Source organism: Oreochromis niloticus, linkage group LG2 (genome assembly GCF_001858045.2).
Source record: "Oreochromis niloticus isolate F11D_XX linkage group LG2, O_niloticus_UMD_NMBU, whole genome shotgun sequence".
NCBI classification, from domain to species: Eukaryota; Metazoa; Chordata; class Actinopteri; order Cichliformes; family Cichlidae; genus Oreochromis; species Oreochromis niloticus.
This window is the reverse complement of record NC_031966.2, coordinates 19,873,046-19,887,418: the sequence shown is the minus strand read 5'-3', so window position 1 is coordinate 19,887,418 and position 14,373 is coordinate 19,873,046. Positions and strand designations below refer to the sequence as shown.

The 14,373-nt window shown below is 38.8% G+C and overlaps 2 protein-coding genes across 6 annotated transcripts; both read right to left on the bottom strand.

The window, feature by feature from the left end:
* Window positions 1–55: 55 nt before the first annotated feature.
* stard14 (START domain containing 14) lies at window positions 56–3,823 on the bottom strand. The gene is made up of 6 exons (XM_003445166.5): window positions 3,373–3,823; window positions 3,106–3,253; window positions 2,672–2,775; window positions 2,343–2,460; window positions 2,196–2,248; window positions 56–1,279 (listed from the first exon to the last, which is right to left on the bottom strand). The coding sequence occupies exons 1-6, from the start codon at window positions 3,544–3,546 to the stop codon at window positions 1,073–1,075; spliced, it is 804 nt and encodes a 267-aa protein (XP_003445214.1). The 5' UTR covers window positions 3,547–3,823; the 3' UTR covers window positions 56–1,072.
* Window positions 3,824–5,123: 1,300 nt separating this feature from the next.
* On the bottom strand, window positions 5,124–13,472 carry rab41 (RAB41, member RAS oncogene family). Of its 5 annotated transcripts, XR_269023.3 has the most exons (9): window positions 13,279–13,472; window positions 12,121–12,179; window positions 11,111–11,164; window positions 10,096–10,201; window positions 9,694–9,805; window positions 9,195–9,288; window positions 8,694–8,787; window positions 7,237–7,303; window positions 6,966–7,035 (listed from the first exon to the last, which is right to left on the bottom strand). XR_269023.3 is itself a non-coding variant. In XM_003445222.4 (8 exons), the coding sequence occupies exons 1-8, from the start codon at window positions 13,355–13,357 to the stop codon at window positions 6,971–6,973; spliced, it is 636 nt and encodes a 211-aa protein (XP_003445270.1). In that variant the 5' UTR covers window positions 13,358–13,471; the 3' UTR covers window positions 5,124–6,970. The 5 variants fall into 5 exon arrangements, 4 of the variants coding, with proteins under 4 accessions (XP_003445270.1, XP_019220480.1, XP_003445271.1 ...); XM_003445222.4 differs by lacking the exons at window positions 8,694–8,787; window positions 10,096–10,201 and adding an exon at window positions 10,730–10,835 and having other exon boundaries at window positions 5,124–7,035; window positions 13,279–13,471; XM_019364935.1 differs by lacking the exons at window positions 9,195–9,288; window positions 10,096–10,201 and adding an exon at window positions 10,730–10,835 and having other exon boundaries at window positions 5,124–7,035; window positions 13,279–13,471.
* Between the last annotated feature and the right edge of the window lie 901 nt (window positions 13,473–14,373).

Below are 14,373 nucleotides of genomic sequence, written 5' to 3'. Positions count from 1 at the left end.
ATTACAACGAGTACAAAAGCTTGTTAACCTTGTGAGGTTTATTAAAAAAAAAGAAAAAAGGAATGCTTTGTAACATTGTTATCATTAAATAGTTTAATATGAAAAAAAAAATATTGTCAACCTACAGGGGCTTCATCCCAGGCCATTACTTCATCAGTTTACAACAACTTGAAATAAATATTGAAAAAAAAGAAAAAAAGCCTTTATGGTCATTCCAATCCTTAGGTCAACTGATATTCAACTAACAAAATACAATCATTCTGTGTGTATTGTGACTTGGCAATACAACCTAACTGGGAGTTTACTTCAGTGCCTTCCATGTGGACCAGTGAAACTCTAGCATTTGTAATTTACAATGCAAACACCTTGATTACACAACGTCTGAGTAAAGGCAACACGCCTTCAAAAAAAGCCTTCCTAATTACAAAGCTAAAGACAACCTGCCCCACAAAGTTGCTCCCTATACATTATGCTGCGAACATATTAACAAAACTGTGTTTAAGTGTAAATCATCACAAAGTTATTATCGTTCTGTGTCTACTACAACCACAAAAGGAAGATGAAGTGAGCTGAAACAGTTTCTCCTGTTTTCAGAAGCAATATTCTGAAGTGAAGTTAGTGTCACAATTCTCCACAGGTGTTTGCCAACTTTCTAATCTTATTTCTATTCACAGTCACTTATAATGACCTGCTTGAAGTCAAGTATATTTCCCTTTCTTCCACTTAAAATTTGTTCATGTAGCTGCAGCTAAAGATCGACTGTCTTAGGTGCAATTGCAAATGTAGTATTGTAAATGTGTCACATTCAAACCCCAACACCTCTAACCCTGTACAGTGTAAGTTAGCTTAGCTCAACACAGACTGAGGTGATGGCAACTTGATCTGTGCTCATTTCCATCTTGTCAGACAGTTGTAAACACTTCATGCTCTTGCTCATCCTCGAAGGCACACCGATTTAGAACTGGAGGATCACGGTTACATCACAGAGAGCCGGAGACCTCGAGTCCATCTACAGTCCACCTCTCAATCTCTCCGTCTTTGTCCACCTTTCCTCCCATCACTATCATTCAATCTAGCTGCTGTCCTCCCCTTCGTTAACATCCAGCTTTGAGCTTTCATCCACATTTTCCAGTGAGTCTGCTCTCTGAATTGACAGCTCAGCGGGGTCCATCATGGGAAGGGTGTTCTGCTCTGGGTGCAGCCAGGGCTTGAAATCGGGGGAATTCTGACTTTTCCAGTTTGAGTATTCCTGTCCCGCCTTGTGCACACTCTTCATTACCTAAAAAGAGAAGAGATAATGCAGTTGTTAAAGGACTGCAGCACACCTCCATTCTCAGTCAACAAAGCTGAAGATAAAGATGGTCATAAAACACTGCGTGGTAGATTACATGGCAAGTGGAAGTGAAGATAAAAATGGCTGATTTCCAGAATGCACATGCAATCTAGTTCTTCAAACAAAACTGAGTATATAGAGAGAAGGTTTAAATTTTGTCTACCTATGTAGGATTTTAAATGGATACACTTCTAAAGTCTTTTAAATAAGATGTTTTGAACGCCTGGTTTTATAATGGTTGTATGCATTTTTTAGACATCGGTAGATTTGATGGTGTAAAGCAATTTAAGTTGTTCTTTTACCCATTTCCAGTCAGATTTATGTGACCTGGAGATAACCTATGAAATACTTTCATTCAGACTTTTAGAAATACTTTTCTTGCTGTTGTTCTTGTTTCATTTATAGTTTTTTTTCTCTCTCTCACACACACACACACACACACACACACACACACACACACACACACACACACACACACACACACACGTGGATACACTTTGGTCTAAATAGTTTCAATCTACGGAAAATATAAAACTTGGGGAACAAGTTCTTCCAGGAGGGCGACTGCCGGCTCAAGCTGAGATTCTCCTTTGTCAGCAGCCTCGTCAGGACAGGCCCTTAAATTGTTTCTATGGTTACCATTGTCACTTAAGACACATGAAACTTTTCCCCTCCCTTATGAGTGTGCACATGTACACACACATACCCCTCTTGCACGTTTAAAAACCCTCGTGAAAACACACCTACGCTGTCACAGATGCCGATACTGTGCTTACGAATTTAACCTTATCACTTACAGCTCTGATGTTTACTACAGGTGAACAAATGTTTAGCAGGAAAGTGGCTGTGAATCATTACATACCTTAGGAGCAAGAACTTGGGATGCTTTGTTCACCACCCACTTTGGGAGAGAGCCTAGAAGACACACATTCATCGTAAGAACTCTGCAGAAATGAATCAAGAACTCTAAGTTTGAATGGAACAAAGTAATTGTTGCATATAGTTTTACCTTTGGGGTCTGCTTGTGAAAGATATGTAAAAGTGCAACTTTTTGGTCCTGTGGCCTTGATATAATACCCCGTCTGGATGGAAACGGCTCTTACGAGGTCGCTGCGAGGAGGGTATTTCTATAATTCAAGGAAAACATTTTGCAGAATAATAAGGAAAATTATACATTTTTATGATACTTCTGCACAATGTGACAATGGATAAGGCTAGCTTTAAACAATAAATCAGTGCACACAAAACAGGACAAAGAGGTGTCAAAGAGCTGTACAAACAGTATGTGTAGAGGCAATGGTTGCTATGTATCTTGAGTGGATGTAGGAGGTGGCGTACCGGGTGTTTGACTGAGAAGTTAACCATGATGTACTCGTCATCTGTGACCTGCCACGAGCGCAGTGTCACAACATCTCTGTTCTTTAATGGAATTGGACAACGCCCTGCAGAAGGCCAAAATAAATAAAATAAATAAAGACATAAATAATGTTATACTTTGGCAAGCTTTTCTCTGTTAGTTCAGTATTTAGGCTCAACAAGTGTGCCCTTATTATGGCAATAAATACACTGGTGTAACAAGAGGCCATAGATGAGATGAGTCTTCATAGATGAGAGCTGAATCAAGTGTCAAGAGAAGTGAAATGAATATATATATATATATACACACACACCTGTAGTTATTGTATCAGCAAAAACAACATCTCACATCTAATCAGGCCCACACCAAACCACAAACACACAGAGCATTGCAAGTGATAAGAGTGCTCACTCACATGAGTAGTAGCCCACATCAGCATTAGCAGAGAGCCGGGCAATGTCAAAACTCTCCTGCATAGTTAGATCCCACTTCTTGCGGTACTTGCTGTCGTGAAGGACGTCGAACATGGTAGCAGCTGACACATCTTTGATTATCATTTTACACTGGGGAAAACATACAGAGGGTTACAGGACACCACCCACATAGCATGACAGCCTAATAAAACTGATTTATTTTTTAAAAGGTATTATAGTTTTTAGATTTGGTGCTAAAGCAAACTCACCTTCATCTTGTGGACTTTAGGTACGTTATTTCCTTTATTCACAGCGCGCACCTCGATCCACACTTGCATCCCATTGCTGTCATACTTATTTTGCCAGTTGTCGGTTGCTAAACACTGTCTTTTAAAGTCATCAAAGACCGCCTCATCGGGTAAAATACTCGAAACCCGAGACATATTCGTCTGTTTTAAAAGATATCTTTCTTCTTAAAGAGGAAAAATAAAAATAAAATCCTTCAACAGATCGCCTCCAGAAAAGTTCCGTCTCTCTGAGCTTTTCCACGGATGAGATTTAAAGCTTCTGCCGTCGTGTTGCCTGTGGTGAGAGAGATATACGTCTGCTGTTCACCTGTCCTGTTGAGCAAGATTTTTGTGTTGAATTCCTGAGCCATTCCTTCAAACACCTCTCCCGCTGACATAGAGGTTACTTCCTGAAACCAGGTGTGCGTAAAGGAAAAAAAAAAAAAAGTCTGCCCCGCCCTCAGCTGTCAGCGCAGCTACTATAGGTCGAAACTTAAACCAAACTTAAAAGTATTTTTAGAGAAGAGCAGCCTTACTAGGTTTGATTCTGAGAAAGCATTAACAATACAAACAGGGGTGCACTCACAGTAATCTGCGCATTGTGGGCGGGTCAGGGGAGTGGGTAGGTGAGAATTGCTCAGCGTTGATGCATTCTGAGTATCATCACGACTGTGAATACTAAACAAAAGCACACCTCTAGTAAACTATGAGTGGAATGTTTTAAAAAATCTGATTTTCACACTTATGTTTGATATTGGGATTACAGTCTGAACAATTTAGGCTTCTTTGGTTCAAATGAGGCAAAATCTAAATTTAATTCCTGACTAAATTGAGCGAAATTAAAGTGTCTTTTCACATAGATATTTAGAGATGTCATCTTGAAAAAACAAAATACCAAAAACTCTAATAAAGCTAACTCTACCACGTGCAAGCAAAAAACAGGTTTTGAAATCTGTTAAAGATAAGAATTTATTTTACCCGCTTATTTAGCAGAAGGTATTGGATGGATGGGTTTTCTTATTCAGCCAGTTTCCTAGACTTGCATTCAACCCAAAGAGCAAATCTTATGTAGTACAATTAGGTGAAGATCTCCGATGAGAAAACGTTTTTTGTAAAAGACTAAGCTTAACCCATCTCTGGGAAACTGAGCCTGTGCACCATGAACGCAGGATACAGAAAAGGATCGTTCTTCTTCCAACATCCTAACACCAAGTCTTAAGCCTCCAACAGCCCTTAGAACATATCTATTGAAAATGCAAGCTGAGATTTGTTAGTGTGGTACCAAAGCTGTGTTCAAGTATTGCATAAAGTATTATTAAGAAATTTCTCTCTACTGCATACAACTTGGAATAAGTGAAGGTTTTTCCAGAACCCTCTGCTCAGTATCCAAAGTGCAAATTAAAAAAAAAATAGGACACGTAATACTCATAAATACACAATGGTGCTGTCTGTATCTGTATCAGGAATATTGGAAATAAAATTTCATTTACAATCTTCAGTTAGTTATTAGTAGATTTGTGCAATGCAGTGGCAGTTCACATTTGACCACACCTAACTGTTATAACATTTCATAACTGTGATGTGTTACATAGTTTCAATGGTGACGTGTGACACACACCTAAGCGTGACAGGCTCAGGTGCTGTGACTCATTTAGAACTTTATTAATGAACAGAATCAATATGACTGTTGCCATAAAATAACCAAAGTGTTTTTAAAAAAATGAACACAGAAGTTAAATTTTGGTGAAATATCTTTATTTTACTCCATGTGATAAGCCTACACTTGTTTTCATTAACTCTCCTTTTTATACATAAGATAGTAATAGTACATTATTCACACAAACGTTGCTAAACACGAGTAGACATATTTCAAATGGACAGACACAATTCAGAATAGCACAAAGCTGAGTATTTAGTCAGTGACAAGTAATAGAGCTGCTCATGTTAAAACGGTTGTTCACGTTGCAATTTAAATACCTTAACTTTCAAATCTGTTTTTTAAAATGCTGGACATTTAAAAAAAAAAAAACCCCAAAAAACAAACAAACAAAAAAAGCTACAGCAAACGATCAGTGTCTTTTGTTGTGCTATGGCTGGTTAGTCGGTTTGGGAGACGGTGCGGCCTTTACCTGTGACTAAACCAAGCGACAGACCACACCGGAAAAAAACAAGAAACCCCCCCAACTCACTAGGTGTAAATGTCACCTGTAGGTGGCGCCTCAGCAGACACGCAAACAATAAATAAAACTTTAAAACATGCGCGTCGGCATTTGTACTTTTGGTCACGCGTACAATGTTAGCTGTATGTCCAAGTTACAAAATAAATAAACCAACAGTCCTACACAGGCAATAGCAATACAGCAAAAGATATGGCAACTAACGTCTGCACTTATTTTACAGCAAGGGTGTTAGTAAGCTTTAGCTGTATCTGAGGACATCTATCTACCAGCTCTACAAACAACTAGTGAAGCCATGAACCAGTCAGCAGGCTTCTCTGATATTTTACAATATTGTGGCTTGATTCAGTGCACAACGTTGGTGAACAAACAAGCAAGGCATCTGTGTTCTTATCCATGTAAATCCTGCGGGGTGAGCATGCTGCATGTTGTTGCAATAGTGTAATCAACACAACACAAATCGTCGATGAGATGGTGGGTACGTCGTAGCGAAAGTGACAACTCTCCATCAACGTGGAAACTGATTTTCATAGTATTAGGGGACCATCTACTAATAATGCCTCCTCAGACATGTTAGTACAGTGCAGAGCTCATTCAACAACATATAAACTTTTAGGTTAGTAGGCTTTCTAATTCATTTGGGCTGGCTTCCCTTTTACGATATATATCCATTTCCTTATTACGCATCCTTCTGCAGTACTGTTATGAATATATGAATTTTTGTTAATCCGGTCCGCTTACACACTTGTATTTGGCAATGTAAGCTCGCAGACGTGTTAGGCATAAGTAGTTCCACTGACACAATGAAAAGGGTTCACTTGAGCCTAATGTTGTAATATAATGTTTTGCAATGATAACAGTTCACTGGTTGAGAGCCAGTCGTTACTTCCTCAAAATTAGACAAAGTCGACAAATGATAAGCCGTTTAGGAGACAGAATAGCTTCAGCTGAACTCTCCATTTGAAACAAAAACAAAAGGATAGGCAGAGAACTCAACCTTGTAGAGTCATTTAAATAATCCCAAGCAGTTTTACTTTACAACAACAAGAGTAACAGCACTAAGATTCTAAACTGTGCAATAACTCAAGAGCAGTTAGCTATGTCAGTCTGCAATCCTATATAATGCCATGCAACTGGATGAAAATCTGAACATATCAATTAACTTATTCCTTGTTTTAAATGTTTACTTTTGAACCATTTTTTCCCCAAATAATTTGTTTCAATACAGTAATGCACATCCACACGGTTACTCTGAAAAGTCACTGAGTTGAAAAGGGAAAAAAAAGAAGAAAAAAAAGACAGGTCCTCCATCCCGATGGCCGTGTGCCAAGGGTGGAGGAAAGTGGCCACTGAGAGACAAGCTGTTGGTGGGGAGGAGACAGGCTGGCAGGGGCTGAGGTGTACTAGCATGAGCAGCTGCTCTCAGTTACAGTCATCTCTGGCTGTTTCTCCAGTTTGATGTCGATCACTGAGAGAAGTTAGTTAAGTAACACTTGATATGAATTGCAGATTTCACTTCTTTTTTTTTTTTTGCAGTGCCTTTCATTCTCTGCATTCTTTCCATTCAACTAAGACACAGTCAGTGCTACATTACAAATATTATTAAAACTGTGGCATGACAAAAAGGTATGGCAGCAATTTCTGCGGGAAAGCAACTCAAAAAGGATACTGTCCTCTTTGCTTTTCTCTGGTGTGCTATCCATCCCAGGCAATGCAGCAGCAACGCGTCGGAACAGCTGCAAAACAGTAAGAAACATTAAACATTTGAAAGCAACAATTTGGTAAATAAAATGTAGTTGTTTAAGTAGCAAAATAGCAAGACACAGTCCTGTGAAAAGAAAAACTCTCACAGGTCTTTACGCAGTCCTGTAAAAAACTAAGTACTAATTTCTGTTGTACACTTGCTGATGTGCTTGGGATCGTTGTCCTGTCGAATGACCCACTTTTAGTCGTTGGACAGATGGCCTCATATTTGACTCAAGAATAATTTGTTTACAGAGTGGACTTGATGGTTCCAAGGTATCCTGGTCCTGTGGCTACAAGACAAGTCCAAGTCATCACCCCTCCACCACCATGCTTGACAGTTGGTACGAGGTGTTTGTTTTTCGCATAATGTGGCACAATGCAAATCTCTACACTTTGGTCCCATCTGCCCAAAGGACATTGCTCCACAAATTTTGCGGTTTGTTCTTATACAACTTTGCAAAGTAAACTACGCTCCTTCTGCCAACCTTCAAAATAAGTCCCCCCCCAATTGTACTATCATATACCTTTAAGCACTGAACATGCTAACCAATGTTTATAGAGTCTGACATGTAGCTCTTGAGTTTTTGCAGTTTATCTGAACATTGCACGGTCTGACCTTGGGGTCCCTTTAGTGGAAGACTGTGGCATTGTGTTAACACATTTGAATGTTCCAGACCTCACAGAGGTTCTCACATTTGCTGATCATCATTTCATCAAGTGCATTTCATAAGCAGCACCTGGCTGCTACTCAGCCTCTTTATTCCTATTGAATCAGTAAGAGTGCAATTAGTTTTTCACAGGACTGTACAGTACATTTTCTACAGATGTAGCAGGAAACTGTTTATACTCAAATCCCCAGAAAGGGCAAAAATGTGTTCTTATTTACATGTTTACTTAAGGCCCCAACACTTAAGGCACTCAGTCACACTGAAACAAAGCCCCTGGCATCCTAAAGAAGTGAGATATTTCAGTCTTGATGATAAATTTTTGATTCCGAACAGCCAAATACATTCCATGATAATCTGTCCAACTGTAAAGTATTGAAAATCTGATAACAATACAGTTTATCATATTACCAAACCCTAGATGGTAGTCAATGGACAGTATGTAATTAAATTATAGCTAGTTATCTCTAAATACTGCATTTCATTGAATAAACACGAGGTAGTCAAAGCAACGATACAGTCATCTGCTGAGAAAGTCTATTATATTCATAGAAATGTTTTAGCGAGTCAGACAGAGAGCCTGTGTGGAGAAAACACCTTCCAGAAAGCTACGACAGGTCATGACGAGCCACGAGGGGGGACAGGGAGGCAGGAGTGCAGTGTAGACTTTGAGAGTGGAATTAGTTCAACTACCCTGAGAAAACAGAATCGCTACCTGTTTGACATTGTAGCCAGTCTTTGCGCTGGTTTCAATGAACATGACATTCAGTTCCTTAGCTCTCTGCTCGCCCTCCTCCGTGGTGATCTGTCTGCTCCGGTAAAAGCAGAAGGGTGGAGATGGCCGAACAGACAGATATGGAAAGAAACCGCAAAGACGACAGGCAAGAAGAAGAGAGAAGAGATGGAGAGAAGGACACAGAGAGCTCAGCAATGAATCTTGTTTGGAGTGAAGAAGAGAGTGGTTAGTTTATAAGGCGGACAGAGACAAAAGGACAGAGGCTGCTTTGCTGAGTAAAGACGAAACAGCATAAAATCCACTCCAAAGGTCAATGATTCATTCAACAGCCACACTCTAATCCATTAACTGATCCAACACATGGAGGAGCTTCACACCCCAGATGTCACAGGTGGGCCTCCCTAACCTCTGGGAGAGTATGAGCCTTACTCGAAACAGGATAATTTGTCACCATTACACCTGCTCCTGCTGAACACCAACCTGTTTGACGTTATAGCCAGCCTTGGCACTGGTCTCTATGTACATCACATTGAGCTCACGAGCTTTCCTCTCTGCCGCCTCAACAGAAACTTGCCTGCCATGGTCCCAGGAAGGGTAAGGTGAGGGTGAAGGATGGAAGTGTGGTGTTTAGGGGAAAACACAAAAAAATATTCAAAATGACATGAAGAGAAAAAAGTAAGGCAAAAGAAAAAAAAAAAAGGCAAAACAGAAATATGATCAAATTATAAATGAAAAAAAATAAATAAATAAAAGTATTTACATAACTTATAGAAAGGCTGAAGTATGCAACATTACAAGGAAATAATAAAAGTAAAAACTGGATGAGATGCATTGAAGGGAAGTGGGATTCCAGGCTTTGGCAGAGTTTATACTACAGAAGTTAAAGATACACATTTCGTAAATGCAGTAGGATCTATTTATCTATCTTTGTAAACAGAACAAGAAAATAATCATTCGCGCTTATCACACAACCATGTACCTTTTATCCGCTAAGTCTGTTTTGTTCCCGACGAGCATGATAATGACATCACTTCCTCTCTCTGTTCTAACATCATCAATCCACTTTGAGGTTTGCTGGAAAGAATTAAGATCTGCAAATGGGGTGAAAACAAGCAACAAAATACAAAATCATTATACACATCAGCCAAATGTGGCCCAAAATACATGAAACATCTGTTACAATACATTCAGTTAAAAGCCTAGACAAAAGCCTAATCTTATGTAAGAAAAACCTGTAGTTATGTGTTAGTGAGCAGGAGTATTCAGAAGAAAAAGCTTGGAGAAGAAGTGTATTTTGTATTAGTGTACTAGCAGAAATAAAAAGCTTCCTTCCTATTACTCTAGAGCCCTACAGAATGGTTAGAGGACAGCCCTGACTCACTGGTGATGTCATAAACAACCACAGCAATGGTAGAGTCACGGATGTAGCTGGGAATTAGGCTACGAAAACGCTCCTGTCCAGCAGTGTCCCAAAGCTGGAGCCGGACCTGAGGATTGGAATTGCAGAAGAAGAAATTGACCACAAAAAAAGAAAAAAAAAAGTCGAGATAAAGGGCAGCAAAGGGAAGGATGAGAATGTGGAGAACAGGACAGACATAAAAAGAATTGCAAGCCAAGCAGTAAAGAAGAGAATGACCTTTAATGGAGGAATCGCGAAGAATCATTCAAATGCAGAAGGCTCAAAGATGACGGGTGTTATGCAAATGTGAAAGTAGGCCCTGCTGAATCATTATTTAGGCAGCTCTCAGAGGATTTCTGCTCATGAAGCGACATCGGCAGACATTTTTTTCATTATTCTTCAAGTAAGACGTATAACTATTAGCATTTACACTCCCCTGGACACTGCTGGAGAAATGCTTTTGAATCACTACACCCAATACAAACAGTATCTGGAATATACCCTAACATGCTATCCAGCGGGGTTTGCTAGGCTCATTAGTGCTTTTGATTTTGTTTTTTGCCCTTCCACATACTAAGTGAAGGACAAGGAGGAGAGGCAAAGCCACAATACCTACTGGCTATGTCATAAACCACCACAGCGGCGGCTGAGTCGCGGATGTAACTGGGGATGAGGCTGCGGAAACGCTCCTGTCCGGCTGTATCCCAGAGCTGCAGCCGGATCTGTGGCCAGCCACGAAACAAATGTGGGAACATGGGGGGCAATTCATGATCCAGCCAGGGGATGGAAGGAAAACAAAATCTTGAAATAATGATGGGAACTAAAAACACGATCACATGTTCAACAAAATGAGTGAAAAAACAAAACAAAACAAAAAACTAGGATAATCTATAAACAATGTGGAATGGTGTGATAATAAGCAGAAGCATGCTTTTATGGCAGCTTTAATACTTGACCAGTTGGAATGATGTTAATTACAGTAACACACAGGGCTTACCGTGCGATCTTCCAGATACATAGTTTTTGACAAAAAGTCAATGCCAATTGTTGCCTGTAAGACAAACATTTCAATTAAACAGTGTTACCAGCAAGTTAAATGTATTACATACATCTAAAGAATCGTTACCTACATTATATGTTAAAAGCATATTTTATTGACCTTTTTCATATCGTCGGTTAAAAATTGTACAGAAATAAAATTATCGAGTATTGTGATAACGGTTTTGTGTGAAGGTGCTTTAAATAGGAGATTATCTGTAGCTGGACTTGACATAAACAGATTATATTTCTTTCTTTTTCCTTCTGTCATGATTTTTGCACTTAAAGCTGAGGCTGATGATTTTGTTAATTTGCCTTACATGTAGATTCTTATATCAGGAGTAGGTGTTACATAAGCTCTGAGTACAGCCTACAGCTAGTTTGCCATTTGATTTCTAAATGAACAAAATGAAGATAAACTACTACTACTGACATTTAGACTTGCCACACAGGTTGCACTCATAATCTAATCAGTGGAATGCACTCACATGCTTACTAACATCTGGGGTATGTGATTTTTGTAGCAAGCTCTTCTACTCTGGCAATTTGGAGTAACACGTTGTTCATGTTTCATTATACACTTCACAGAAGGTAAAACCTCAGGGGCTTAGCTAGCAAGCTGATCGCAAAACTATAAATGATCCCATAATTTCCTCAGGGATTAATAAAGTATTCTGATTCTGAAAAATAAAATAAGAACAGGGAGGCATTATGACATTCTGAGGAGATGCTGGCCAATGGCCAATTTTGTGTTAATTTTCCAATTTAAATTTGTCTAAATATTTACAAGTATCAGCTACTGACATGATAAATTGGTCTATTTTATTCTATTTTAACTGTCACATATGTTAGTGGATGATCAGTTGCACTGAAACTGTTAGCTCGTTTTTTATTGCACCTGTGCTTGTGGTAAAAATGTCAGTTTTCAGACAAAAATGACTACACAAATCACTGTTATGTTCTTTTTACCTGGTAAGTGTTGTCAAAACTGTCATACATAAACCTGGTGATGAGTGAGGTTTTCCCAACTGTACAGAAAAAACACAGTCACTTTAGTAACACAAGAGGTATTCCTGGTAATTCAAGCCTAAAACCGCCACTCAAATGGTAAACTTAAAAATGATATAATTAAGTCTGTATTCAATGAAGAGATAGAGAAGAAAAATGAGCCGGTGACATCACACGGTGAGTAAACTGCTATTACCACTGATGCAGTGTGGACGACTGAACCCACACGCTGAGCTGGCAATATGGGTGGAGCCACAAAATCTGGAAAATTAAAATTTACTCGACCCCTGACAGCTGGTTCGCAATACAACACTGTATTAATTACACGGCACAAACATGTCTAAAAACAAGCCACGTTTTACACTGTCAGGGTCAGACCCCGAAACCTGAGCAGAAATAATGGAAATGAAGGAAAAAGGCCGACTGGTGCGAAACCACCGGTCGACGTGGCTTGTTCAAGATGCTGCAGCAGGAAGCTAACAGCTAGACAACTCTACACTGACAAACAGACGGTTTAAATTAATTCTTGAGACTTTCTGTTTGAAGTCAGTGATCTGTAACAGACTTAGAGCCCCTATCTAAGTCTTTAAGTGCGCAAGCGAGCGTCAACATTGACGTTTTAGCCTAGTAGAGCTAACTAACTGCTAGCTACAAGCAGAAGTAACGTGCTAACAACGAACCTCCATCACAAACTAATGGGAGGAACAATGACAATACCCACTGACTCATTTCGTTAATTTTTAATACATGGCTACATCTTGAATACAGCTGCTACGACACAATAATTTGTCGTATTCTTGCCCTCTATTAAGACACGAAACAAGCTAATTTAGCGATCTATCTCCAGCTAACAGTAGCTATTCAATGACATCATCACCGGGGAGAAAAATCGGTAGGTTAGTAATTTTTGTCATGCTCTAATATTCTTTGTTGGCCTTGCAAAATTAACAGATTGTCCCGTATCATTACTGGTCACTAATATACGCTAGATGACTGTACCATACCGTCCAATTTTAAGCTAACACCACAAAGCTAGTTAGCTGATCTTGCCAGTTCTCCCAACATTTCCTTTCATCCGACCAAATTAACGCTTCTTTAAGCACTTCGTGCCCATCTTACCACTCTGTTCGCCCAGAAAGACGAGCTTGAACTTTCGTAAGGGGTTGCCAAACTCTCCGCCGCCGGTCGTGGTTGACATTTTGTCAAAAAAATAAACAGCTGACTAGCTGACTTGGCTAATGATGTGATGTCTAGACCAGAGAGGACCAAGCCGTGTATCCTTATCCTACACTAGCCAGCGCTATTGTTTTCTTAAACATACAGCAGTGGAAATAGCGCCTTCAAGTGGCAAACACCGAGAGACGACAAAAATGGCAAAGTTAAGAAAGGCCTTGAAATCAGTATTACCATTATTTCTTCTATTGCAATTTTTGCAGGTTGAAAAATCTACAGAAAGAGTAAATACATCATTTTAAATGCATTTGTTTACAGGGAGCGTAAGTGTTTACACAGAACATTTTAAAGCTGCAGGACATTTTCTTTCTCATCCATCAATTTGAAAATAATGTTATACAAATTACACGTTCCAGTGAAATTTTAACCTTAACTTTACAGTACATTACATACCACACTAATATTGGTGCTGATTTTCAACTCTGTTACTGTAAATATAAAACAAACATTGCAAACAAAATGTTCTGGTTCTGTGTATTTGTCACACTTATTTCATAATCTACATATAAAAGTAATATATTCATTCAGTCTGATTAACTCATGGAACCATGTTACTTTAAATTTTAACTATCATTTTAAATAAAAGTGCGTAGTGTGTAATGTATTTGAGCAAACATTTGAAAAATAATAAATGGTATTAAATTCCCCCCCAAAAATAATTACGAATAAACTGCATGACTATTGAAAAGTTGGGCAGAATAGATTTCGAAGGTTGCTAAAATTAATATAATTAAATCTTATCTGTGCATTCAGTATGAAGGTGACTGTCTTCAGATTAATGGTCAACAGTTAGATAATTTAAAAACAACAACAAAAACTTTTTCAGGTTCTGCAGTATTGGTAACAAGGTTGCACCGAGCTGACAAGTCATTCAATCTGTAGCAAACAGCAACTGAAATATCTCATAAAAAAGTTTATTATTTTATATATTATTATTATTATTATTATTATTATTATTATTATTATATAAAGTGTCTTCCA

Coding starts and splice junctions, on each gene's coding strand:
- rab41 (XM_003445222.4), bottom strand. CDS start 13,357: ATGTCAACCACGACCGGCGGCGGAGAGTTTGGCAACCCCTTACGAAAG. Junction 11,165..12,120: donor GTTTTGACAACACTTACCAG/GTAAAAAGAACA, acceptor TTTGTCTTACAG/GCAACAATTGGCATTGACTT. Junction 10,836..11,110: donor TGTATCTGGAAGATCGCACG/GTAAGCCCTGTG, acceptor GGCTGGCCACAG/ATCCGGCTGCAGCTCTGGGA.
- stard14 (XM_003445166.5), bottom strand. CDS start 3,546: ATGTCTCGGGTTTCGAGTATTTTACCCGATGAGGCGGTCTTTGATGAC. Junction 2,461..2,671: donor ACTTCTCAGTCAAACACCCG/GTACGCCACCTC, acceptor CTTGAATTATAG/AAATACCCTCCTCGCAGCGA. Junction 1,280..2,195: donor CCCAAGTTCTTGCTCCTAAG/GTATGTAATGAT, acceptor TTCTCTTTTTAG/GTAATGAAGAGTGTGCACAA.